Source organism: Enhydra lutris, unplaced genomic scaffold (genome assembly GCF_002288905.1).
Source record: "Enhydra lutris kenyoni isolate GAN:26980312 unplaced genomic scaffold, ASM228890v2 scaffoldscaffold11, whole genome shotgun sequence".
Taxonomy (NCBI): domain Eukaryota; kingdom Metazoa; phylum Chordata; class Mammalia; order Carnivora; family Mustelidae; genus Enhydra; species Enhydra lutris.
Window position 1 is genome coordinate 1,704,600 of NW_019154095.1, and position 26,033 is coordinate 1,730,632.

Here is a 26,033-nt window from a genome sequence, read left to right on the forward strand (position 1 = left end):
CGGCTTAATTAGCGATCCGCAGGTGACTTTTCCGGGGTGGAGACTGATGTTATTTTGTGTGAGTCACATAAAGGCCTGTATTTATGGCGCCCGTAAAATCATTGAGCTCTGTCCTGCTACATAACGGCAATCGCAAGAACCCTAATTAATTTCTCAAACCTGCCCAGACCCGGCAGTGCCGTAGCCGAGAGAACTGGAAGAGCTAGTGTATCGCGAAGACTGTGAGAGTCCCGCGTTCTTACTTCCAGACCCGGTGGGGGCAGCTCCCGGGGTCCTGTCCCTGCATGTGGGTCGGACAGTAAGAACGGCGCTTTGTCTCATTGATTTGACATTTGCTCTCCGTGGTCAAAAGTGAACGCTCAGAAGGACAGGGCAAGCAGCGAGCTAGAAGCACTTGTCTGTGCAGGTGTCTCGCTTCGGTCCCCGCCGGCCTGGCCGCCGCCACCGCCAGTCTGCCCGGAGGACACACGCTGCCATCTTCTGCGACCGGGACCGTTTCTCGGTGACCGCCCGCTCAGAAAGTGGGCTGAGGCTGGTGTGTGCTCATTTGTGTCTCTCCTTCGTGTCCCACAGACCAAGCTCCTGGCTCAGTTTCCCATGCAGACACAGTCTATGACCGCATAGTGTGCGTCACATATGTGAAATCGCAGCGGAATGTCTAACTGTGAAGGTGGTGTCTGCTGGAAGGCAAGGCCAGGGGCTGGGTTCTCGTCTCTTAAAACCTCAATGTCATATTGGCTCAGGCAGGACCAGAAGTGCCACGGTTGATCATTGGGAACACGGTCATCCTCTTCCTCTGCCCTGCGTGCATTTTACAAATCATTTCTGATTGTCCCCCAGAGCCAGCCAGAGGTAGGGACCCTCGGGAGCGTGTGGGCCTGCGTCTCGGAGCTGCAGAATGGGCACCAGGCGACTGGGCTACAGTGGTCTTCCAATAGTCCTGCAAGGCCATCCGGGCTCAGGGACAGTGCCGGGAGGGCTGAGGTGGCGAGGAGGGTTTCCGGAGTAGGGGTGCCCGAGGTGAGTCTGGAAAGGCAGAAAGGAGTCCAGGCTGGCCCTGCCGTTGCCCACGCCGAGCACGGGCAGGGGGATAAATGGAGGCCAGCAGCGGAAGGAGAGAGGTCTGTAGCTGGAGGAGGCGTCTGGAGCCTCCCAAGTCAGGCAGAAGAGATTAGAAACAGCGCCCGGTGCTCGGGGAGGTGAACTCACACTTGGATGGGGCCACGTGGCTCTTCTGCTCATATCTGAATGCTTGTGGCAGCGGCACTTGGAAAGCTGAACTTGAACATGGGCTCAGATACAGAAGGTCGCCGTGGAAATAGCACAGCGCCTGTTCCCTCCCTCTGTTGACAGGTTTTCTGTAAAATCACCTGCAGATAGACATTCTTTCTGCGTTCTTAGGAACGAGAGCATTCTAGGCTGAGTGTGCTTCCTGAGGGCAACGGAGCTTCCCTGGGTGGCCCTGCTTTCCTCCCCGCTGACCACAGATCACTGGTGTTTGTTCTGCTCATCCCGGTCCCCGGGCCTCCCGCTGCAGGGCTGAGACCAGGGTTCAGGTCGGGAAGACCCTGCAGGGCTTACAGGGAGACAGAGAGTCTGCAGGGAGCGTCCTGCGGCTTCCTGGGGACATCACAAGCCATCACCAGAGAGAAGAACCCTGAGCCCCAGGGCCACGGCCTGCACACTCCCTGCCTTTGAGATGACTCAGTCTTTGGATGTGGTTCTTCTGCCCCCGCGATCCTGGCTCCGTTTCAGATACTGTCTGGTCCAAGGCTGGAAGAAGACATTGTCCATTCGCCACCAGGAAACAATTTGGTGTCTGTGAGCCCGTCACGACCAAGAGAGCGGAGTGTGAGAGAAGGCTGAGCTTTGGATGGGCTCGGTGGTGTGGGGACGTGTCCCCAACCAGATGCTGTTGGTAGGGAATTAACTACAGTGCGGTTGTCGGAACCACAGCCAGTGGGGTGCCCCGGATGGTGAGATGAACTCATCAGTGAGAATCCCACACACATCTCTGTGGTCCTCACTGCGTTCCGGGCACACAGGCGCTGGGTGGGAAGGGTGAGGACAGTCCGGGTTCTGGAGGCTTGCCGTCCGGCAGGATTTGTGGCAGGCAGTGGGCGGACACTTGGACGGGGCGGCAGTCTGCCCTGGAAGGGGACGCGTGAGCAGCCGGGATGCTAAGGGAAGGGCACCCTGCCTACTCCTGGGGCAGTTCCCAGGGGGTCCTCCCTGCTCCAGTCTGGAGGGAACAGAGCAGGGGAGGTAAAGACGCCACATCAACTTGGGCCTCAGGAGCGAGGGGGACGCAAGGCACCAGACTTGCCTGGACACGCATGCTCTTCCAGAAAGTCTCTGTGCACCTGACACCCGGCTTCTGTGGCCCTGGTCCACACGGTGGCCTTGAAGCCACGGTTCTGAGACCTCAGAGCACAGACAGCATGGTGCTTGACGGTGGGGTGCTGCCGGCCAGCTCCGTCTCACAGTCCGTGAGGGGTGCCCTGACGGGCACACCGCCTTTTCATCATGTCCTGAGTTGCCTTGTGCCGGTTGCCGGTCTCGGGTGTGTGCCGTCCCTGCTGGAGCCTTTCCGGAGGAGGCAACTCCCGCACAGCCCTCGGGCTGCCTCACCGGGTGGGCACACGTGTCCCTTGGTTCATGCACGGGTCACTGAGAGTTTCCACGGGTACAATCTCATTTTGCGTTTTTGTGGGTGTCACAGTCCCTTAGGGCATAGTGGTAGATGCGACGGTCAAAGTCAGAGACAAAACCGGGGGAAGGAGTCTCGCTGGGCATTAATTCCCTGCCTCCACCATTGCTTCCAGAAACACAGAATTAAGTGCGACAAAGCTACTGGCATTATCGAGATGGTCATGGACCGATTTACGATTGAGAACGAAGGCACCTACACCGTGCAGATACATGACGGAAAAGCCAAGAATCAGTCTTCTCTGGTTCTCATTGGAGATGGTACGCCCTCCCGCGTGCGTCTGTGCGCCTGTGAGAGGAAGTCCACGAGCTGCTCAGACCACACAGACTCAAACATTTCTCATTTCTTTTCCTTTCAATATCGACTTCAGCGTTCAAGGCTGTCCTAGACGAGGCTGAATTTCAAAGGAAGGAATTCCTCAGGAAGCAAGGTAGGTCTGGGCTCGCCCCCAGGAGCTGAGCAGACTGAGCGTTTCCAAGTGTACTTTCGGCAGATTCAGACTGTAAACGCTGTTACAAATGATCACGAAGTCAGGCGTTTCCCATCTGTGGAAACTTGGGTATTTTTCTGTTCTTTGCACTTTACATTTATTTTCATCTGAGTTTTTGTTTTGCTTCTACCTTGAAAAGCCCCAGAACCTACAGATTACTGTTTGTATTTCCTGTTCCTGAGTCAAGGACAAGGTCAGGGTGGCCGAGGGGCCGGCCGGCTAACTGAGTCGTCTCTCTGTTTGCCGCTGAGATGGAGGTGACCCCAGACCCTCATTTCTTCTTGGTGTAAGGGACTTGGATGAGCAGCCATGTGACAGACGGCCATGACTGCGGGCTCGCTGCATCCGCCCTTCCCAGGGACGTGCATTTCACTCCTGCCGCGCCCCATGCAACCCTCCGGGTCGGTCGGCTACTCTCCTTGCCTTCGCCCTTGTCCACACACACATTTCCATCTCCTGGGGTCTGGCCATCCCACGGTGACATGGCTTTCCAGGGTCACCTCTGCAATTGGGGCACCGTCCGAAGTCCGAGCTGGGGTTCAGGCCTCCCAGTAGCTGTCACGAGTGCGTGGACCCCGTGACGCCGCCTTCTGAGCTCCTCCTGAGCCGGTGTCAGGGGGCTGGGACCTGGGACGTCTGGGGACGGCCACTGTCTGCTCTGTAGCTTCCTGCGGGGCAGAGCTCGGTACTTATTGCGTGAATGACATGCGAGTGCAGACGCAGCCCCGTCCCGTCCCGTCGCATAGCACAGCTGTTCTGCCGAAAGCGCTTTCAGAGATGCAAGTAAGCACACGCACAGACGCGTGTGTGCGCTTTCCTTTTCTTTCCCTTAAAAAAACCATCTCTCCCCGTTTTCCCCCAGGCCCTCACTTTGCGGAGTACCTGCACTGGGGTGTTACAGACGAGTGTGAAGTTCGGCTTGTTTGTAAGGTGAGGCCTGGGCTCCAGCGAGGGGACGGTCAGCTCTCCCTGCGGGGCTGTGGAGGGCCTCGCGGGAAGCGTCCGCCGGTCATGGGATGCGAACCCGTGCAGTGTGCTGGGTGCCGCGTCACTTTGAGTCTCGCCGTGTTCTCCACGGAGACTGTGGTGTTCGCGCCTCCCGGAGGGACTGCGCTGCGGCGACGTGCAGGGGACAGTCAGAGGCGATTTAAACTGTTTAAGAGTTTTAGCGAGGGGCCGTTTGGGAAGTTCGCTATGATGAAAGACATCTATCTGGTAATTTCCATGCTGCTCACATGGTTTCTTTAAAGAAAGAAGGAATGTTCTGGAAATAAGAAGCTTAGATTTTGTCCTAAGAATCGAGCACTGAAGTAAGCCTTTCTTCCTGCGGCGGCTACAAACCTGCGTGTGCGGGAACAGACCTCTAGGAGCACGAGCTGCGGGAACAGCGCTACAGCAGGGACCGGGGACCAGTAATGCCTGGTTTTGTCCCAGAAAAAGAGTGATTGCATGAGGGGACGGAAATGCTGGCCATTTCCCAGGACTGGGATGTATCCCTTACACTTGAGCAAGGTTAACTGTCAATTATATCCCAGTAAAGCTTGGGACAAAAGTAAGGTGAAGGCCAAGGAGAGTGAGATAAGGGATGGGGCAGCATTCGCCTGAGGAGAGGAGAGCGGTCGGTCAGGACCAGAGTGTGGGGGCTGGTGTGCTGGGGCTGGAAGGAGGGCATCAAGCGTGTGCTTACACGGCTGTGGGGCTCGTGGGACTTCTCCCTTCTGGTGCGCTCGGAGATCATTCTAGTGCCCTCCCCCCTCTGTAGACACGCGATGGTATTTCAGGTTCCCTGACCACAGCGAGTCAGAAGTTTTTAAACGCAGATACTGGGGGGACCGAACACAGAAACCGACACTGCAGCGTTTTGCAGTTTGACACACTTAACTGGTGCAGTCGTGTCCCAGCTCCTGTGACGCTGCAAATCTTCCTACGTGGTCTTCCCCTTAGTAATACGTTAGATGATTTTTTGAATGTACTTGCATAACGAAACATGGGGAGAAAATTTAGGCAAGGGTATGTACATTCATAATATAACTTCACAGAAAACTATCTTTTATATTTGCTTATTTATTTATAAAACTATCTTTTAAAAGATGAGTTTACCATAAAATAAATTTCAGTCAGACACAAGAAAATCCCCTAGAGAGTTCTTGTGTGGCAGATGTGGGGACTGGGGTGCTCCCTCTCGGAGACTGAGTCAGGCATGTGCCACATGATATCTCGGGGGTCTTGTCACTCTCTTTTCTAGGTATTATGGACATTTTTGGTGCCCGTGTTTAAGGAGCAGGAGGGAGAAATCGCAGAGAGTACAGAGGGAAGACAGTGGGTCCTTCTGGGGTGTGAGAACCCCCAGCTCTAGGACCAGGCGGCTGGCGGGGTCTGTTTCAGAGAACAGACGTCGGAGCTCGCTAGACAGGCTCGTGTTTAGCATGCAGGAGCCAACAGTTGAAAATATCTGGGAAAACTAGAGTGAGGGGGAGCAGCACGGAATTGAGGTAAAGGGCATAAGGGTTGGGGTGGCCCTGGAGTATGGGCACCAAGATCTTGAAGTGTCGGGAAGGAGGTCGTCTGCTGGACCATGTGCTGCCGTCCTTCTGCCGTCGAGTGTCCGCTTGTGGTCTGGAATTGAGAACGGGGCTCCTGCCTCTGGTGCACGGACTCAGCAAACATCTGTAGACCCACAGGGCGTGCTGCCGGGTCCTGGGGTGCTAGTGGGAGCAGTAGCACATCCTGGATCCCTGCTGTCCTGGGGTTTGTGCCCTGGAGTTGTCCCGGGTGACACGGCTCATGGCTGACGGGCGCTCTGAGCGGTGCGGACTACAGCACGATCAGAACCGGTCGCGCTGTCTGAATGCTTGTAGTTCGTTTGTGTCCCTGACATCACTTTTGCTGAGTCCGCGTGGGGTGTAGACGCAGAGTCACTGGTCTCAATAGTCTGCCCTGGCCAGTTCAGTCCGTTTGTGGAACCAGGGTTGCTTCTCATCCGTGGGCGAACACAACAGAGTGTGTGAACCAAAATGCTTCCTCATCTTTGGAATTCTGCAAAGCTTCTTGTCAAACGTAAGCTTGTGTCACAGATTGAATTGTGAGGAGTTTTAGTAGAAGGAAAGTTTCCATTCCCATCGGGCGTATTTGCTGTGATGGTTTCATCCCTTCTCTGTAGACACACCTGAAATGTCACGCGGCCAAAAAGCCACTGAACGGTTTGATGGCCCTCTAAGAATACTTCCCACTGTTTATAAATTTAAAATACACTGCTTACAACTTGTTTTTATTACTGACATTTCATATAAATCAAGAGCTCCTCATGCTGCGTAATTTCACGGGCTAGGACGATGTGTCCTTCTGCATGCAATGGTAGGGGCGTAATGATTTCAGAAGCTGGAATTTAGAAATGTATTTGCCATTATTAGGACTGACAGCTCTTCCGCGAGCCTCTGGCTGAGGCTATAATGAAAATTGATGGTATTTTTTTAAAACTCTGTGATTTAAAATCCAGAGACTTTGTTTCTTACACTTTTATTTATTTATTTGAAAGAGAGAGACAGAGAGAGAGTGAGATAAGTTGGGGCCGGGGTGGGGTGGGGAGGAAGAAGCAGGTTCCCAGCCGAGCAGAGAGCCAGATGCACGACTTGATCCCAGGACCCTGAGATCACGACCTGAGCCAAAGGAAGAGGCTTCACCCACTGAGCCACCCAGGTGCCCCCCAGAGAATTTTTTCTTAAAAGCCAGAGTAATTCGCAGCCTAACCATAAGATTTCTGCCTCGTAGGTTGCAAACACCAAGAAAGAGACAGTTTTCAAGTGGCTGAAGGATGATGCACTGTATGAAACAGAAGCGTTGCCGGATCTGGAGAAGGGGGTCTGCCAGCTCCTCATACCCAAGGTACCTGCTGTTCCCGGAGCAGGAGGGAGGCCAAACAGAGCCAGGGCTTTCAGACAACTTGGAAATCCTACATTAGCTCCCCCTTTTAATCCTGAATTTTCTGTGGTTTGCAAGGGGAGTGACTACCCATCACTGATAACGCTTTCTGTCCTGGCATTGATCTTACGTGCGTCCGGGATGTGTTTTATTTGCAGCTGTCAAAGAAGGACCTGGGTGAATATAAGGCGACCCTGAAAGACGAGAGAGGTCAAGATGTCTCTGTCCTTGAGATAGCTGGCAAAGGTAGAATAAAGCCTTCTTCATCCTCCCCCAGAGAAATCTGTCCTGCCGACCGGAGGCGGCGTGCTCGGAAGGCGCCTCCAAGTGTTTCCTGACGCTGTGCTGCAGAAGACCCATCTCTACCTGCATTCACACCCGCTTCAGCCTTTTGGAAAAATATGTGCTGCTACTTTGCGTTTGTAGGAAATGTCATTTTAGTCCGTCATCATAAGCCAAGTTTTCTCCCATTAGTAATGGAGTTAGAATGATCAAAACGGGAGGGGGGAGTGATTCACTTAAATGTATAGTTGGATTTATGTGGAGTCAGGTTTTCTCATTCCTCACGTAAAAAGGGAACAGGTTAGAGGGATTTATGACCCCCAGGAGCCTTTTATGGATAAATGTTGCCATTTTAGTGTTTCATTTTTCAAATGAACATCACGACTTCCTGTATCAATTTAATTAAACATGAAACTGCTGCCTTGTGATGAAATTATACTTTGTAACGGGACATTTCCCTTCTTCCTTTCAGTGTATGAGGACATGGTGCTGGCAATGAGCAGAGTGTGTGGTAAGTAAGGATTTCTAGGGTCTGTGTGGGGCCGAAGTCCCCGTTTCCTGGGGCGGGCACAGAGCCCTGCCAAGGGGCACCTGGGCCAGCCCTCCCGCTGCTCCCTTCCGCCATCTGAAGGGGTTTGAAGCACTATATTTAGGATCCGTATTTTATTAAAAAAAAAAAAAAAACAAACACAGTTTGGGCCTCCTGATTAGCAATTAGATGATTGCCTTGTCGTAACTGCTCTCAGCCTCTGTATTACCGGTGTTGAACAGCTATAATGAAGCGTCTGGCTTCGCGTCATGTCTACGAAAGCCTTTCTTCAGCTTTGCGAATGAATCCTTCCTCCCCACTTCCCCTTCCACGGAAACCGTGAGGACGAGGAGATGGGTTAGGAATTCTGTAACAACAGCTTCTAAGTGGGTCGGGCTTTATGCTAAGAAGGACGACATGTTATTATGTGGCTTTTTAGAGATGCCATAACTTAGATCCTCAGAGCCAGTGACGGGGGCAGGAAAGGGGCCCAGTGGCGGGCCCTCTGCCCCCAGAGTCCGGGCTCTAACCAGCCGTGACCCACGTCCCTTGCCAAGCTTACCTGTGGCTCACGTGGGCTCTCCGACGTTCTGGAAACCTTCTTGTGTTTATTTGTCATCGCTCCCTCAGAGTAGCCCTGCAAGGTAGATTGTCCTCAGTTCTACTTCGGCTCCGTCAGATAAACATGACTGTGTTTTAAACGCGTTTTGCCTTGACGCTGATTAAGGGACCGGGCTGTCCCCGGGGCTGCCGAGCCCCCAGCTACAGGACCGTGACGCTGTCTGGAGGGCTGGCGTCCCACGCTCCGTGGAGCTGGTACCGTATCGTGTAGCACGCACCCTGGCGGGGCTGACGGCCGTCCTGGAGGAGTGAGCGTGTGTGTGCAAAGTGGAGGTCCTCCCGCTCTCCCCTGCTCCGGCGCGGGGAGGACCGTGTGCCGAGAGCAGACGCAGGGCCGCCCACCACACACACGAAGCCTCGGTCCTCCAGAGAGGCCAGGCCCCCGCCATGACAGGCCCCACATGCAAGGGGCAGCAGCGAGCGCCGTCTGACGCTGAAGCGAGTGTGTTGGCAGCACGCCTGGCTTCCCGCAGCCCTTGCCCCTGCTCCAGAGCCCGTAGCCCCCGCCCTCCCCAGCCCAGCTCCTGCCCCGCCGTCCTCGCAGCAACCCCCCGGCATGGGGCATTTCTGGGCCGTCCCACGGCGTCTGGGCCGTCCTGGGTGCTGGTCTTGCTTTCGTCTTGGAGCGACAGACATGGTTCCCGCCGCGCCTGTGCCCTCGCCCCAGACCGCCGTCCCGCGTGCGGCCCCGGTGCCCTTTCAGGAAGTGCTAGCCTTTGTTCTTGGGCCTGGGGAGGCAGCTGCTTCCCTCATCCTTGGGGCAACGGTGCCCCTGCCTCCCCCAGCTGCTTCGGAGAGTGTCCGTAGTGCCGTGTGCACACTCACGCACACGCATGCAGACGCACACCCACATGCACAGACTCACCCACATGCCTGCAGACGCACACTCACGCGCACACAGACACACACTCACATGCAGACTCCAAAAGACAAACTCCTCAGCTGGGTTTCAGGGACCTCCATTAACTGTGCCACAGAATGCCCCGAGGGTGCCCGCTGAGTCCTGCGGGATCCCAGAACTGCCCGGGGTTTGCAGGTGAGAGCTCAAGTCCCTGAGGAGCTGTGGTTTATTCTAGGTCATTCCGTTCATGACTACTGGGCTGTGCGCGAGAAGCAAACCCGCCAGCGTTCCTAGACCTGGAGTCCCACGCTCTGCTGACTTCTTCCCTAGGGGACATGCGTCTCTAAGGCATCGCCCACACGTCTGTGACAGGGGCAATCATGCCATTCTACAAAAATATCTCACGTGTTTTCTAAAGGGGGCCGAAGTATATACCCTGGTTTTCGAGATTGATGGGACTCCTGAATGTCTAATCAGAGAACACCTATTGGTGCGACGGAAATCTCAGTGGCAGACTTCACTTTCGGTGTGGTATCTCTCATAAACTAAATACCCTGCTGGCTTGGTTTTGTGTCGCAGAGTAAGAATGCTCCTTACGCCTTTGGAATCAAGGCTTCACAATGATGCATCTGGCAAAAGAGGAGCTACAGTGTCCTAGTTACACTTAGCCCCCGTCGGTATCATTCTTGGAGACGAGGCTCTCGTAATCCAGTTCTGGGAATGGTGTCCAGGTCCTTTCTCGCTGCGGGCAGCAGGGGCAGCTCCCCGCCGGACCGGCTAGCTGGAATCAAGCCCGTCTGGTTCTGCAGAGTGTCTCCCAGCCGTTCCCAGGGCTTGATTATCAGTCCTCGGGGAGTCTGCCCGCTCATGTCCGTGCTTCGAGTTGGGAAATTTTCTAGCGTGGCTCTTCCTCTGTCAGTTTGTGTTTCACGGGTGGCACCTTTGTTTCCTCTCTGCTTGACCGGAAAACCTTCTGGGTGTCTGATCATTTCCTGATTCTGATTCTAATAGTCTGGAACGTGACCCTGAACTTCAGGCAAGTTGGCCTTTCCTAAGACTACGCCATTTCTGCTGTTCTGTGTTCGAGGATGTGTGGTTGGCTGTCTCAGAGACAGGGCCTGAGCAGGAGGGAAGCTGAGGGGTTAGCCCGCCCCCTCCCCTCCCGTCTTCAATGCAGGAGAAGCCCAGGGGAGGACACGTCGCTCCCGTCCTTTCTCCGCAGCCTCACTTATGTTCCCAGCTTCCGGCAAGTCCAGAGCGTGCCGGGCACCTCGTGTCTCCAGCTTGCATTTTCCTCTTCTCACCTGTCGCTTTCCGTCACTGTCCTCCTCTCTGTCCAGGAGGAGCAAGAAACAAGACACAGAAGGACGGGGAAGGAGAGGGCTTGCGTGCGGCTGCTCACTGCAGAAGTTCCCTTACTGGGCTGTGGCCAGGGACACAGGAGTGCCTGCCCCTCCCCCTCTCTCAGCCCTTCCTCCTTCCTCCTTCTGTCTTTCCACCCGGCTTCTGCCCAGCTTCTGCCCCCCGCACCCCTCCTCCATGCACCCCTGCGACCCTTGGCCCTTCCAGGAGAATTGTCCTTCCTTGAGCTGAAGGCTGTCCTTCCTGAGGCCCCGGAGCTCTGATATGTCCGGGACATGAGGCTGTGGGGTCGGGGGAGGCCCCGGGGGGAAGCTCCTGCTCCCAGCACGGCCCCCACGCCATGTGCGCTCGCGAGGGTGCGTGCCTCGGTGAGAACGTGGTGGCTTTGTCGTAGCCTTGAATTAACGTGAGGGCCTTAAGCACGACATGAGTTAAAGAAGATGTTCTAGGAGCATATTCAGCCCCGGGAGAAAGGAATCCGTCATTTGGGACACCGTGGGTGAACCTGGAGGCTGTGCTGTGAGGACGCCTGACACAGAAAGGCAGGAGCTGCCTGACTCCCTGGCTTGTGGCTGGGGACCAGCCGGGCTCACTGGAGCAGGCAGACGGGTGGGAGTTGGGCTGGGAGGGGGGCGGGGAGGTGTCGGAGGGCGCTCCGTCTCTGGCTTGGAGCTCGGCGGTGTTGCATTGTGCCCACGGTCACGAGCGCCCTGCTGTACGCTGAAGGGGTCGTGTGGGAGGTGAGCGGAGCAGGCGTCCCAGGGCGGGCGGGGTGGCAGACACGTGCCCGCTCAGCCGCACCGGCTCCCCCAGTGGAGCTCCTGCCTCCCCGCCCCACCGAGCTGCTGTAGCTCAGGCTCTCGGAAGGTACAGGGATCAGAGGCGCACCGATGCGGGGGAAGCGGAGGCCGGGGTGTCTCTGTGCCCTGCATGGGTGTCCAGTGACCTCCCTGTTGGTCACCCCCAACCCTCCATTCTCCCGGGCTCCAAGTCAGGGCCTCATGTTGCACTCGGTCATCAGTTCAGCCCCTCTGCTCACACAGCCCCCTACCCCTCACCCCTGCCCCCTGCCTTCGAGAGGTCTGTCACGGCTCTCATCTTTGCATTTGGGTTTGTGCGTGCTTCACGTCTCTGGGGAGTGGTGAGTTTCAGCAGGAGCCGAGGTCACAGAGGCGACCCGGGGGCACTGCTGTGAGTGGGCGCACAGACCCTGCCTCAGGGAGTTCTTCCAGTCGCTCCGTCGGGAAAGCGGTTCCCCCCCGAGTGTCTGTTGGCTGATCTTCCCTTATGGGGGCTCATGTGACAGTAAGTGGAAATCAGGGACCACCACCGTCACGGCCGTTTTTATTTTGGTTTCTATTTCTTTACACAAAGTCATAAATACAATTTGTTTCTTTTTTTTTCTTTTTTTTTTTTGCCATAGTTTATGATAATTATCCACGTTTTATGTCGATAATTGCCCATAGTCACTGTTGCCATACTGCTGATTCACGGAGCGGCTGCTCTGTGGTCCAAAGTCCTCCTTACAGGGACGGCGACCGCTGCTCACCGTTACGAGTTGCCGTACGGTGCTCATCCGTGGACAGAGAGGCTGTTTTCAGTATTCGGGATTTTTCCTTCGGGAGAGCTCCCAGGAGTATGAGGGTCGTGTGGAGTATGTGGGTGTCTGGAGGGCTCGTAGCAGAAGTCCCCGGTGGCTTATAGCCTTAGCACGTGGTGTGTTTCGAAAGTCTCTTCTCCATCACACCCTTGTCGGTTGTTTTAACCGTATCATTTTCTTTTATTTTGCTGATTCCGTAAATAGTATCTTCTGGGTGCCTGAGCGCCATGGGTCTGTGTAAATTCTCTGAGGTTACGTGTCTGGTACAATCTCTGCTCCCAGTCCCCACCCCTGCCTGCCCTAGCGCAGCTGTCTAAGTTCCCACTCCAGAGACATGAACGACGCCTTCACTCATTTCCTAGGCTTTCCTCACCACCCGTGGCTTCTCCTGCCTTCTTCCCTCTTACCCGGTCTTTGCTCATCTCAGAGGACAGACCGTAGCCTTTCGACTCCTTGACACCTTCCTGGGTCATTTCTGGGGAGTCATCTCTCAGAACACTTAAGTTCCAGATCAGTTAATACAGAATTCACCGCGTTACTGAGCTGTTTACCAGAAATTTCCCTCCTCTTCTGAAGCTCAGCGGCCAAGGGACAGATGTTGAGCCTTTCTCTAACGTTCCGCGTCCTTTACGGTATTCAGCAAAGAGGATTTCGGACACATCTGGCCTTGGCAGGCGCTCGGGGAGTGAACGGATACAGTGTGGGGAGGGTGAGAGGAACGTGTGGCCGGAACATACAGACCAGAGGCTGTGTTTACACGGGACAGAGCAGCGTCCCCTGCCGTTGCATCTTTGGTTCTGACGGCTGCCGTGCCGCTTCTCATGGTCTGAGTCTGTTTGTTTTCTGCAGGGGCGTCTGCTTCTCCCCTGAAGGTGCTCTGCACCGAAGAAGGAATAAGACTTCAGTGTTTCATGAAATACTTTACCGAAGAAATGAAAGTGAACTGGTATCACAAGTAAGTATGAGTGTGATTGACGGCGGCCACAGGTGGAGCAGTGCCCAACGCATACAGCTGGGCACTGTGCTCCTGGCCGTCTGTCATGGCACTGCCCCTCCTCTGGACAACCCTGGCCCGGGGCAGGGGACATCATGGCCATAGAGGGGACCTCTAGGAGGGGAAAGACAGAAAAATCCCTGAAGGTACTAGAGACACATTTCTGCACCGTCTGGGTTTTACCAAAGGGGGGGCACATGTGTTATCCGCAGTGGAGCAGGCAGCTAACGGAAAGATAGTGCACGGAGACCACACTCCCCGTGTCCAGTCTGTCAGCTCCTCGCTAGCTTGATTAAGAAGAGAAGGGCCAAAGTAAGTCTAGAGTTAAAGGAAGAAAGGAAACGACAAGGTCCCGTCTGAATGGCAGGTTTTCCGTGTTTCTTGTTGGTGGCCTGTGGCTTTTCCAGGTGAGTGGGGTTCACCCCCATAGCACCCGAGACTTTTGTTGTGGTCGCAACACGGACGAGCCCCGGTGCCCGGCCCTGGGGTCTGGGTCTTTCAAATCCACACCCCAAGGGTGTCCTTAGAGCTGCTGCTCGGAGCTGCAGGCCCCCACGCAGGCCGGACCGAGGTCGACGTTCCCCCGGAGCTGAAGAAGAAGGGGGCAGGGCGAGGCTTCTGCTCCATCTCTGCTCCGACCAGAGGACACAGGCAGCGTCCCTAGCCCGTGTTCTCAGTGAAGTCAGGGTACCACACTCCTGGCCCCTTGGTGAGCGGAGCCCCCGTGTTTTACGTGTTCATTGTATCTACTGTTTTCCTCAGCTTGAAACTGTTTTATTGGATCTCACATTTACAATCATTGCAATCTCAGTGATACATCTTCATTTATGAAACCCATCCTAATGGACCTCACTTTTCTTCCTTTTTTCCTTTTTTCTGATGTTCCGTCAGCCGAAGCACATCCTACCTCTAGATATGCTCCTTCTCGCACACTTCTGAGGCGGAGGCTGTGCTCACGGTGATCTCCCAGTGTGAGATCGTGTGTCCAGTGCCTCTGCTTGTGAGTCCGGTGTGAAGGGAGTAAGGAGTGGATATTCTTGGTTTTCTCGCCCGTTTGACCCCCGGTGGGCTGTGTTTCTGCCAGCGTGGCGTCCGGTGGAGGCAGGGTCATCGCGGAACCCCGGGGGAGGGTCTGTGCCTCCGAGGCAGGGTCCTGCGGCAAAGGCCCCGCTAACGGGAGCCTTGGCGTAGTTTCGTGCTGTAACTTTCCCTGGAGGACAGTTTTCTTAGACGAGTGGGTCCATCTGTCTCCACTGAGCCCAGCGCTCCCCGGACAGGCGCATTCCTGACTTCCTTCCTGTGCTGCTGGGTCCCGGACGGTGTGTGCTGTCCTGCAGCAGGTCCTCCGTGCTTGGGACGTGTGTCCTGTGTTCCCTCCTGACCCTGGGCTGTCCCCGGACGGGCTGCTCCGTCCTCCATGCTTTCCCAGAGCGGCACACGCTGCAGCAGGCACTGGGCTGCACAGACTGGATGGGCCTGCACACCTGCGTGGACACACACTGCTCACGCCTGTGTGAGCACACTCACATGCACACGAAAGCACACCCCATGTAGATGCACACATGTGTGAGCACACTCGCACCCACACAAATGCATACCCCATGTGGGCACACACGCGTGCGTGAGCACACGCTCACCCACGTGAACACACACACCCATGAGAAGGTGCATTGACATCTGCGTGAACACACGCCACACACCTGCATGAGCACGCACTGCTCACACCCGTGTGAGCACACTCATACGCACACTCACATTCATATGAATGCTCGCCCCGGCATGGACACACACACACACACATGCGGGTCGGTAGACGTGTCGACACTGGCACTGGCAGGACGTCTGTGTCACCGTCACACCCACTGTGCATTAAGCACTTCACACGCATGGTGTCACACAGTCCTGGATTGGGTGCGACTCCCCACTGTCATCGATGTGGAAACTGAGGTTTTGGCAGAGGAATGTGATGGGTTTGCTCCAAGCCCCACAGCCAGTGGAAGAACGGGGACCTAGGTAGCAGCCGGTCTGACTCTCACCAGCTTCCTGCGCGGGGTTGTCAGGCTTGTGGCGGCTCAAACAGATAGGCAGACGGATGGACAGACAGAGAAGTCAGGGCTCGGGTCAGGTGTGTGACTCCTGGATGAGGAGGCGTCAGGGGAAAGGTCGAGAGAGCCCGCAGAGAGGGGGGCGGCGTCGGAGATCTCCGTGGACCCCAGGGGCCTCGTCTGTGTGTTTTCTCCCCTCCAAACAGAGTCTGCTCCACAGCCCCCCGAGTCTTCCTTGAGCGCCTCGAGGGCTAAGATAAACCTTGGCCTCGATCCTCCTCGACTGTTAAGCGATAGTGAACCACGTGCTGCGGGTCTGTGGCGCCAAGACACCACGCTGGGTCGTATTTCACTCTTCGACTATTAAATAAGTGATTAGGAAACAGGAAAATGGAGGAGACTAGGAACGCCCAGCCCACTCCCTCGGAGACTCACCGCCGCTGGACAGCCGCAGGGCGGCCCGGGGCCGTCACGGGTGCAGGCTCGACTGGGGACGCCGACTTCTTCTTCGTGTCAGGAGCGGCCCGGGACCGACGGAGGCCGCTGAGGACCTGGAGAAGCGTGGGCGGGAGCGAGAACGGCCGTTCCTCAGTAAGAACGCGGAGGAAGGTGTCTGGGGGTGAAGGTGCCCTCCAAGGAGAGGCCTGCAGACCTCTCCAGACAGACAGTGACGCTGAGCCGCGCCGCGCTTCCGAGACAGGACTGCGCCCTCCTGCTCAGAGGAGAAATTCACGCGCCCTCCGTAGTGCGGGTCTCCGGGCTGCTGACCCCTGGAGGCCTAGCGGCGTCCCCACACCCAGGAAACCTCAACCCCAGACCCCAGCTGCCGCGAGTCTCACAACGTCTTACAACAATGTGGATTCTAATTCCGCTGGGGAAATTCTGCGCACGGAGGAGCCCTTGAGATCTAGTGAAGCAGCGGGGGGAAGGGACACCCAGCTGTGCGTCAGGCTCCAGACAGGCTCCTGTGCACCCCCGGATGTGTGTGGTCCCTTGGCCTGTCCTGAGGTGTTCAGGACGGGCTCTGGCGCGAAGACCGTAGGGACATCTCTGGGGAAGACACCTTGGTCCCCGGGGAGCAGCTCTCCATCTATAGTGTCGTGTCCTCCTCGGCGGGACTCCCTGCCTGAGACAGATGCTTCCCAGCCCGTCCGCTCGTGCACCTGCCTGGAAGCCCGGGGCGGCCTGTGTTCGTGCCTGTGGCACTCATGGGGGTGGGAGTAAAACTTGCTGGATAGTTCCAGCCCCTCGCAGGCTGCGTTGTTTTGTGAGGCTCCTGTCTCTCAGGGCCGCGTCCCCCGGGCTGGAGGCAAATAGCTCCTGACTTTGGGGGGTGATTGCTGATATCTGCGTTTGCCTGCCCACGGGAGGCAGAATCCGGATGGAGGTCCCATGACCATCTGACGGAGAGGGAGCCAACTGTCACTTTCCTCCTGGGACAGCCTGTCCATGTTGAACAGCTCTGGTCTCTGGGAGAGCAGCCTTGGCTGGCCTGTCTTCGACTTCATTTTTAGACCTTTGTGCTTGTGTCCCTTACAACGACTTGTTTTAGCATAGCATAATTTAAATACTTTCACTGTACGATACAAACCACTCTGAGGCTTCTAGGACAGTCGCACACGTAGCACAGAGTTCCTGCGCGGCTGTCGCCCAGCTTCGTGGGAGGAAAACCCGGAGGGGGACGGTGACACGGTCCTCTGCCCTGAGCTGCAGACCTGGCCCGTGTTGTGCGAGGTTTCCAGGACGCCACTGTGCACTAACCGTCTTGGCTCTTCAGGGTCCTGGAACCTGGGGCAGCTCCTCAGTCTGTCCTTCCTTGGCTTTTGGGACCTGGGTGCTCCCGGAGAGTTCTGGTCCAGTGCTTCGCAGAGCAGCCGTCCACTTGGGTCTGCCTCGTGGTTTCCCGTGATGAGATTGAAGGCATTCCTTCATGGTCGGTGTGCAGGGGAAGCAATGCTGACACAGGCACTCACCTGATTGACAGGTGGCTTCCCAGGTCTGTCCCCTGCAACGTCACCAGCTTTCACTTTGTAATTAGTGTCTGGGGGCAACATTGAAACTCCGTGCATGTCTCCTATGCGTCGTTCTCTGACTGACTGATTTTGCTCAGCATAACACCCTCTAGTTCCATCCACGTTGCTGCAAATGGCAAGATTTCATGTTTTCGATGACTGAGTAGTATTTCATTGTGCATATGGACCACATCTTCTTTATCCATTCATCTGTGGACTGACATTTGTGCTCTTTCCATAGTTTGGCTATTGTGGACATTGGTGCTATGAACATTGGGATGCACGTGCCCCTTTTTTTCACTGCAGCTGTGTCTTTGGGGTAAATACCTAGTTGTGCATTTGCTGAGACATAGGACAGCTCTATTTTTTTTTTTAATATGATAGTAGCATAGTTTTTTTTTTTAAGATTTTATTTATTTCTTTGACAGAGACAGATCACAAGTAGGCAGAGAGGCAGGCAGAGAGAGAGAGAGGAGGAAGCAGGCTCCCTGCAGAGCAGAGAGCCTGATGCGGGGCTTGATCCCAGGACCCTGAGATCATGACCTGAGCCGAAGGCAGAGGCTTTAACCCACTGAGCCACCCAGGCGCCCCGGGCAGCTCTATTTTTAATAGAGGAAGCTCTTGTGGACCCTCCATGCTGTTTTCCACAGAGGCTGCACCAGCCTGCATTCCCACCAACAGTGCAGGAGGCTCCCCTTTCTCCGCATCCTCGCCAGCATCTGTCATTTCCTGACTTGTTAATTCTAGCCATTCTGACTGGTGTGAGGTGGGATCTCATTGTGGTTTTGACTTGTTTTTCCCTGATGCCGAGTGACGTGGAGCAATTTTTCATGTGTCTGTTGGCCATCTGGATGTCTTCTTTGCAGAAATGTCTTCTTAAGCATTGTTGAATTCTGTGGGAAGCAAGCAGAGAGGGCACGGGCTTGGGAGGCTATGTTGGCTCTGGGGAGGGGGCCGGCGGTGGGGATTTGTCCCCATGGAAGAGCTGAGCTGGGGAGAGCAGGTGGGGCAGTGTGTGGCCATCTCCTGGCAGGGGCTCCACTGCTATCTGGAGCAGAGAATTAGCACACGGCCCAAGAGAGTGTGGGGCTCTGGAAGAAGCTGGCTCCGAGCTTGGTCCTGGCAGCTCAGCCGGGATTAGGGGTGAAGGCACATCCCCGTCCTAAGACAACAGCTTCTTTCTGAGCTGGAGCTCTGGGGGGGAGCAGGGTCACTGCCGCAGAACCATGGCACCCCTGCCTCAGGGAGCAGGGGGCATTCCTGGGGGTAACGCATGGGGCCCGAGGAGAGCAGCACGCACTGCCATCGCCCCCCCCCCCACCCCAAGTGCAAGGGATCTACGCTTTCTCAGTGCTGAATGATGTCGTGCGGACACAGGTGGTCTTCATCCAAAGACACTCTCAAGGCTGCAGAGTGTTGCTTTCTGTAAGTCAGACTTGAATGGCAAAGGGCCCTGTGGCTGGGGAACGGGCGCTGCCGTGGCGGGCAGTGTGTCTGTCCGTCTCTGCTGCTGACCTGGCCGGTGGTGTTCAGCGCTTGGGAGCCGGGAGGCCGTCTGCACCTGCTTCAACTGCTCTGGGTGCTTGTTCTTCCCTGAGCACAAAAGACAGAGACACAAGGAAACCGTGCTGTTGTCTCCTCCAAGTGAGCTGCTGATTTTGCAAACACATCACCACCCGAACGGGACGTATTTCAACAGAAACTTAACTCTTCTGGGGCTAAAAGTGTCACTGTTTCCCAGAGCATGTGTACGGTGACCCTGGGGCCGCGTGAGTTCCATGCGTCGAAGAAAGTTGGGTCCAATGTGGCTGATAACGTGCAAATTCCAGTCACGTTTTTTCATGGCCCAGGCAACTCGTGGGCTTCTGGCCATGCCCCACGGAAGCCGCTCCAGACTCTCCGCCCCGTCCATCTGTCCCCGTCCGTCCATTTCTCGCACACACTCATGGACGCAGATGCCTGACCATCCTGACCTGTGTGCCCAGAGCACAGCAGTCTTCCTCTTTGAGGACGATGTATTTGAATTTGTGGAAGTAGAGACAAGCACCTTTGCAGCCCCCAGACCCTTGGAGAACGTGGCACAGGGAAGCCCCCAGGGCCGGCCACACCCGGGGCTACAGACGTGCAGAGCAGGCAACCCTTCCTCTCGCCCAGCTGCCCCGGGCACAGCCTTCGAGGCAGAGCACAAATCCCCGGTGTCGCTGAGACCCCTTCTCAGCTGAGCTGGGGACATGCTGCAAATCCCAAAGCAGTATCCTGTCCCGTCCTGCAGGGAGGGGGCGATGCCATTCCCAGCAGGGGACTAGTGCGTTGGGATGGGTGCAGAGAAGTCTCATTCATGTGCGGGGCTCATGTTAAAATCCCCACCTCATCGGGGAGCTTCCGCGCACGTCCTGAGTGCAGACGGCCGTGTTGGAGCCCCGTGGCCGTGCGTGGACCCAGCAGAACTTGGAGGCCTCCAGGCTGAGCCTCAGCACCAGCGGCAGCCAAGGGAGGGGCGCGGTAGCACGGCCGGGGGCATTCACATTGGAGAGAAGGTGTCTCCTTCCTCTGCTTGGAAGAGGCTCTCCATACACGTTAGCTGCCCTTTACTCGGCCGTGGTGGGTCAGTCCACAAGCTGTCACGGCGGGCTTAGCTCCCCACCGGTCTACGACGTATGGTCTGCCACGTGGTCCATCCAAATGCCGACCGTCAGGGCGTACAAGGCGTGAGGAAGCCTCCTCTTTGTCCCGCTGCGATGTTCATGTTGCGTGTTACCGACCAAAGTTTCTGCTGGGGAGTTTGCACACGTGGGCTCCTCACTGTGCCTAGCGTTTCAGGCTTGGGACTGATTGGCCAGCCCACAGCATGGTGTGTTTTCTTTGGAAGAGTGTTTCTGTCTGCAGAACTGAGAATCACTATGCACAGGTGAATTTTCTGTTTGTGCATGGGAATGAGGCAGTCTGAGAGCTGGCATCCCCGGGATGGACTAACGTCCCGTTCCTCTCTCCCCAGCCCCTGGCCAGCACCATCCCACTCTCCGTCTCCATGAACTTGAGTACTCCAGGGGCCTCCCTGTAGAATCATTGCAGTCTGTGTGTTTTGCGGGTGACTTCTCTCACTCCGCAGAGTATAATGTCCTCCGAGGCCATCCACACTGTAGCAGGTGTCAGAATTCCCTCTGTTTTTTTTGGGCTGAACACTGTTGCATTGTCTCTGTACCTGACATTGACATCTTCTTTATTCTCCTGGTGATGGACATTGGAGTGCTGTCATCTTTAGGGTCTTGTGAATGATGCTACGGTGAACGTGGTGCAGGCACTTGTGTCCCCACTTTGAGTTCTTTGGGGTTTCTATCCAGAAGTGCAGTTACTGACATATGGTCATTAGAAAAATTTTGAGAAAAAAAAATGCTGGTCTAAAGAGAGCATTTTTGAGTCTATTATGTTGTGGCCAACAAGAATGTATTAAATAAGAATGTTTCTTTAAGAACTAGGCATCAGGTTCACTTTTAGAGCTACTGATGTAGTTAATACATTTATAATATTCAGAAAAATCTCTTGTGACACAAGCACGAGCCAGCCCAGCAGGGCTCCCCACCAAACGAGGGTCCCTTGCCCCATCTTGCATATAAGTTTCTAAGTTGAGATGAGTTTCTGTTAACTCTTTATTTTTTTTTAAAGAGATGCCAAGATTGCGTCCAGCGAGCATATGAGGATTGGCGGCAGCGAGGAGATGGCCTGGCTGCAGATCTGTGAGCCTACGGAGAAGGACAAAGGGAAATACACCTTCGAGATTTTTGACGGCAAAGATAACCATCAGCGCTCCCTCGACCTGTCTGGGCAGGGTAAGATCCGTCCTGCGGCCTCTCCCGATTTTGTGTTCAGGGATCCACTACAATGCTGGAAGAGGAAGTGCTCTGATTTTATGCTTCTCACTCAGAGAAAATTTTTTCTGAATCATCAGTTTATCCCTTTGGCTGTTTGCCCTCATTAAGTCAATTCACTGGTAAAGCACCTGAGTGAAAGAAAAGCCAAACACATGGAAACCATTAAACTGTTTGCAACGTTTCCCTGCAGCGTTCGATGAGGCCTTTGCAGAATTCCAGCAGCTCAAGTAAGATTTGCATGTCCGCATGGATTTGCATGTCTGCATGGTGGTCTGTCCCCCGGGGGCCACTTGGCCGAGCACAGAAACATGGGGGGCCCCGGAACCCACAGAAAAATGACAGAGGACAGGCGTCCTTCTAACCCGTGCATGTTTTTATAAATTAACTTTCTAGAGTCATCATTACCCAGGGTTGCTTTTGATGATGAACATGACAGATTTCTGAAAGAGTTAGAATTATGACTACACGTCTTACAGAGCAATTTAAAAAAAAATAAAGATTTTATTTATTTATTACTACTTGTGACAGAGATCACATGCAGGCAGAGAGGCAGGCAGAGAGAGAGGAAGGGAAGCAGGATCCCTGCTGAGCAGAGAGCCTGATGTGGGGCTCAATCCCAGGATCCTGAGATCATGACCTGAGCAGAAGGCAGAGGCTTTAACCCACTGAGCCACCCAGGCACTCCCAGAGCAATTTTTTAAATGTTATATGTTTACGTTCTTTTTAAAGACTTTATTTTTTTGAGTGATTTTATCACAGTAAGATTGAGAAGGAGGTGCAGAGAGTTCCTGTGCACCCCTGCCTGTCCCCTGCCGCCCCCCTCTAGCCCCCCGCCAGCACCCCACAGACGGCGCATTTGTCACCAGCGATGGACCTGCAGGGACACGTCCTTACCCACAGTCTGCGGGGGACATCGGGGTTCCTCTGGGTGTGATCCATTCTGGGGGTTGGGACAAGTGTGTGACAGCGTGTGTCCCCAGCGGTAGGATCACACAGAGCATACTCACTGCTCTAAAACCCTGCGGGCTCCCTGTCCACACCTCCCGTCCCCTGTCTTCTGTCAACCACTGATCCTGGGCCTTGTCCTGTCTCCATGGTTTGGCTTTTCTGAGCACATCCTGGACTTGGAGTCCTGCAGCGCGGACACCTTCACACTGGCGTCTTTCGTGCACCGATCTGCATTTAGGGTTCCTCCCTGACTTTGTGTGGCTTGAAGCCTCGTATATTTTTAGTGCTAGATAATATCCCATTGTTCCGAGAGAATTTTTAAGTAATCCCTCGGGATTTTTAAACACGTATCTGAATTTTGGAGCATCCAAGAAAGGAGAGAGGTCAGTCAGTGGCCGTACTGGGTCATTCAATAAATGAGTGTTGAAGGGACGAACAGGCAGCTAAGATAAACCAGGAGCCAGAGTTTTCAAAAATATCTAAAAATCTCCAGTGCAATCTGATGAATTTGGTGAAAAAAGAAATCTCTCCAAACTACATGCCTGAGCCCTGAGCTATTCCATGGGCGTCACCTGCCAAAAGACGGGGCCTCCCGCCACCACCCGCAGCGGCGACAGGGGGAGACGCCAGGAAAAGTGCTCGGACACGGCTCCTAGTTGCTCAGTGCTTGCCGCGAACGTGTTCCTGTAAGAGGACGCGAGCACATGTCCTCTTCGCTTTCGCTTTCCTGCCCAGTGAAGGTTTGAATCGAGCGATGCTTGTCGAGGTTGCGTTTTCTCACGACTTTCTTTTTATTCTCTCCCTTTGATTTTTAGGGCGGCGGCTTTTGCAGAGAAGAGTAAGTACCTGTTACATTGTAACAAGCACCGCCTGTTGTTTTGGGGTGGGGCAAAGGGTCCACACTGTAGCTTTTCCATGTTGTGTGTTAAATGTTAAGTAGCAAACCTGCCGGCTGGGATGGAGGACCTCCCGCGACTCCCAACACCCACATCCCCGACTCTGCCAACGCATCCCCGACTCTGCCAACACATCCCGATCAGGCCCAGCCCAGCCCGGCTTCCCGCTGTGGCTCCTTGTTCCGTCCGGGGCTCCTCTCTCCCCTCCCACCTCCCCCCTCTCGCTCCGTGTTCTCTGAGATACGCAGCAGGTGCAGCCATAGGTAGAGCACGGAGGGCAGAGACTCAGGAAATCCGTTCGTCACACTCGCAGGTCCTCGAGACGGAGGCCGGCCACTCGGAGCCACGTGGGGAAGGACCGGGTCGGGAGGCGGGAGTGAAGGGCGTGCTGACGCCAGCGTTTGTTGGGGTTTCCCTGGGACAGGCAGGCGGGGCAAACAGTGTAGGCCTGGCTCTTTTTAGTTATTTCACTGGGCTTTGGTTAGAAGGGGTGGTCCCTCGTTGCCTGTCCCCAGGCCCAGGTGCGGGCCAGGTGGGGGAGGCGGGGCCCAGGAGGTTGCCATGGGTGGACGATCGCGGGAGGCCGCCTGGCTCCGGGCGGGGTGGTTGGCCTGATGCCGGCTGGGCCCTTGGTGCTCTCTGAGAACGGGGCACCCTGGGACGCGCCATCTCTTCAGCCTAGGATGTCAGAGTGTCATAATACACAGAATACGGAAAGCCTGGCTCTCCGGACGCACAGGACCCTTCTCCCCTCCAGGGTGCGTTTGGCTGGAGTGGGTTCCCCACAGGGAGCCCTTGGTGAGCTCCTGCACATCCCTTGTTCCATGGAAGGCCTTCACCGCTGTCCCCCGCACAGCTGAGACTTTACGTCCACAGTGCAGGAGCCCCCCCCGCCCCGGGTCGGCTTGTACCTACGTGCTGCTCAGCACGGGGCTGCTCAGGAGAGACGGCCCTTGGACAGTTGTTTGAACTGAGTCGCCTTCATGTTTCAGATCGTGGCAAGGTGATTGGAGGCTTACCTGATGTGGTGACCATAATGGAAGGCAAGGTAAGGACGCGCAGCAGGACGGTGTGGGGTTTCAGCAGCGCAGGGCAGTCCCCCTCTCGCGGCGAGCCTGGGGAGCCTGGGGGAGGGACTGCATGTTGTTCAGCCCCCAGAGGACGGGGAGCTCCCCACCTACCATGATGCTGGTCTTCGGCTGCTTCTGTAACCCTGTGTCACCAAAGGATGGAGGAGTTTACCGTTCTGAACCCACAAGCAGCAGCTGTAGGAGCACGGGGACAGGGTGCATGACTCGGGGTCCCAGAGCAGGTGTGTGGCCACGGTGGGTTCCAGGCCCCAGCATCCCCCCGGTCCTGGATGTTTCCCCCAGTCCTGGCCGTACCCCAGTCCCGGGCCCTTCGTGGCAGTCACAACACAGGGACCGGGCCGATCACCGCCTGTAGGAGGACAGAAACACATCATGGGAGAAATGAAACTGTCTGTGCTCAGCAGTCCAGGCCATTTTGGAATTCACGATGGAGGCACTAAGTGGAGGTTTAGTTTGTGGCCGGTCCGTGGAGCTCCCGACATCGAGTTGGCACCTCTCAGGTCTCCAGTCATTCTAGGTCCATGTCCAGGGGACGCAGACACCTGAGAGAGTATTATCAGGCCAAAATCTAAAATGTCTAAGCCTTCTCTCTAGCAGCTAAGGCAAGCCTAAAGGGCCCCTGAGCCAGGGTCATTGTGGGTCTCCCAACAAGGACGTGTCCGAGGGGCGAGCAGCAGCGCTGCTGTCCTGGGGGCTGAGCATGAATGGTCATGTAGCGTCACAGTGCCTTGGCTGTACCCGATGCCTCCTTATAAGACACTGTCTTCTCTGCATTTGCTGGAGGACCCAGCAGACGGGGTCCATGAGCTGGAAGGGAGGAGACATTGGGAAACAGGCTAAGCATGTCTGCTGTAGAACGTAGAGTGTGATTTCCTCTCCTTCCTTTAAAGACATAGACCATGATCAAAACTCGAAAAAGTAGGAGAAATGATCATTGCTCTTTATCACGAGCTGCCTGTGAGGCTGCGAGCTTGTTTGCTTCCCGCTGTCTTTGGGTCCCGCGTGCTAGCTTGGCGCTCGTGTGCAGGAAGTGTGCGGACTGACCGAGCCGCGTGGAGCGTGGGTAGACTGCGCGGCCCCGTTCCCATGGGAGAGGCAGCCCGACGTCCGTGTTTCTAATCCTCCCTTCTCTTCCCTCCCCCACCCCCGAAGACCTTGAACCTGACCTGCACGGTGTTCGGAAACCCTGACCCCGAAGTGGTGTGGTTCAAGAACGACAAGGACATCGAGCTCAGCGAGCACTTCTCGGTCAAGGTGGAGCAGGCCAAGTACGTCAGCATGACCATCAAGGGCGTGACCTCGGAGGACTCGGGCAAGTACAGCATGAACGTCAAGAACAAGTACGGGGGTGAGAAGATCGATGTCACCGTCAGCGTGTACAAGCACGGGGAGAAGATCCCCGACATCGCCCCGCCACAGCAGGCGAAGCCGAAGCTCATCCCGGCCTCGGCTTCTGGGCTGGCCCCGTGACGCAGCGGCTGCCCAGGGCAGGGCGGGGCGAAGCCCGCGCGAGTGCCGTGTGCTTGCTCAGACGGGTGACCATGAGTGAGGTCGCGTGTGCCGACGGGCCAGCACGCACCGACGCTTTTGAATTTGGCATTTGGTTGTCATTCTTTTATGTCCTTCCAGGGGCGAAAGCCCGGGTTGTTTGCCATAGGCTATAACAACGTACGTCTGCAGATGCCAACAGAGTGGGTTGCAAGGAGCCCACTCGGGTTTCCGCGGATGCTGGGACGCCAAGCCCCCGGCATGCTGCTGCTTCCCGTCCGTGGAGTAACAACGTAGCAGCTCCGAAATCCTGGTTGCAGAGCCTTGCATGCGCGTG

General features: G+C 55.6%; 1 protein-coding gene across 1 annotated transcript in view; it reads left to right on the top strand.

Annotated features, from left to right (window-relative positions):
* LOC111144535 (myomesin 2) overlaps positions 1-25,834 on the top strand; it is a 69,019-nt gene extending 43,185 nt beyond the window's left edge. Inside the window, exons 25-36 of the mRNA XM_022498857.1 lie at positions 2,826-2,970; positions 3,081-3,140; positions 4,063-4,130; positions 6,969-7,082; positions 7,277-7,364; positions 7,873-7,911; positions 13,203-13,308; positions 21,068-21,231; positions 21,464-21,500; positions 23,037-23,059; positions 24,110-24,165; positions 25,361-25,834. Coding sequence (XP_022354565.1) covers positions 2,826-2,970; positions 3,081-3,140; positions 4,063-4,130; positions 6,969-7,082; positions 7,277-7,364; positions 7,873-7,911; positions 13,203-13,308; positions 21,068-21,231; positions 21,464-21,500; positions 23,037-23,059; positions 24,110-24,165; positions 25,361-25,678 — 1,218 coding nt within the window. The 3' untranslated portion in view covers positions 25,679-25,834. The remainder of the gene's footprint in view (positions 1-2,825; positions 2,971-3,080; positions 3,141-4,062; positions 4,131-6,968; positions 7,083-7,276; positions 7,365-7,872; positions 7,912-13,202; positions 13,309-21,067; positions 21,232-21,463; positions 21,501-23,036; positions 23,060-24,109; positions 24,166-25,360) is intronic.
* The last annotated feature ends 199 nt before the right edge of the window (positions 25,835-26,033 follow it).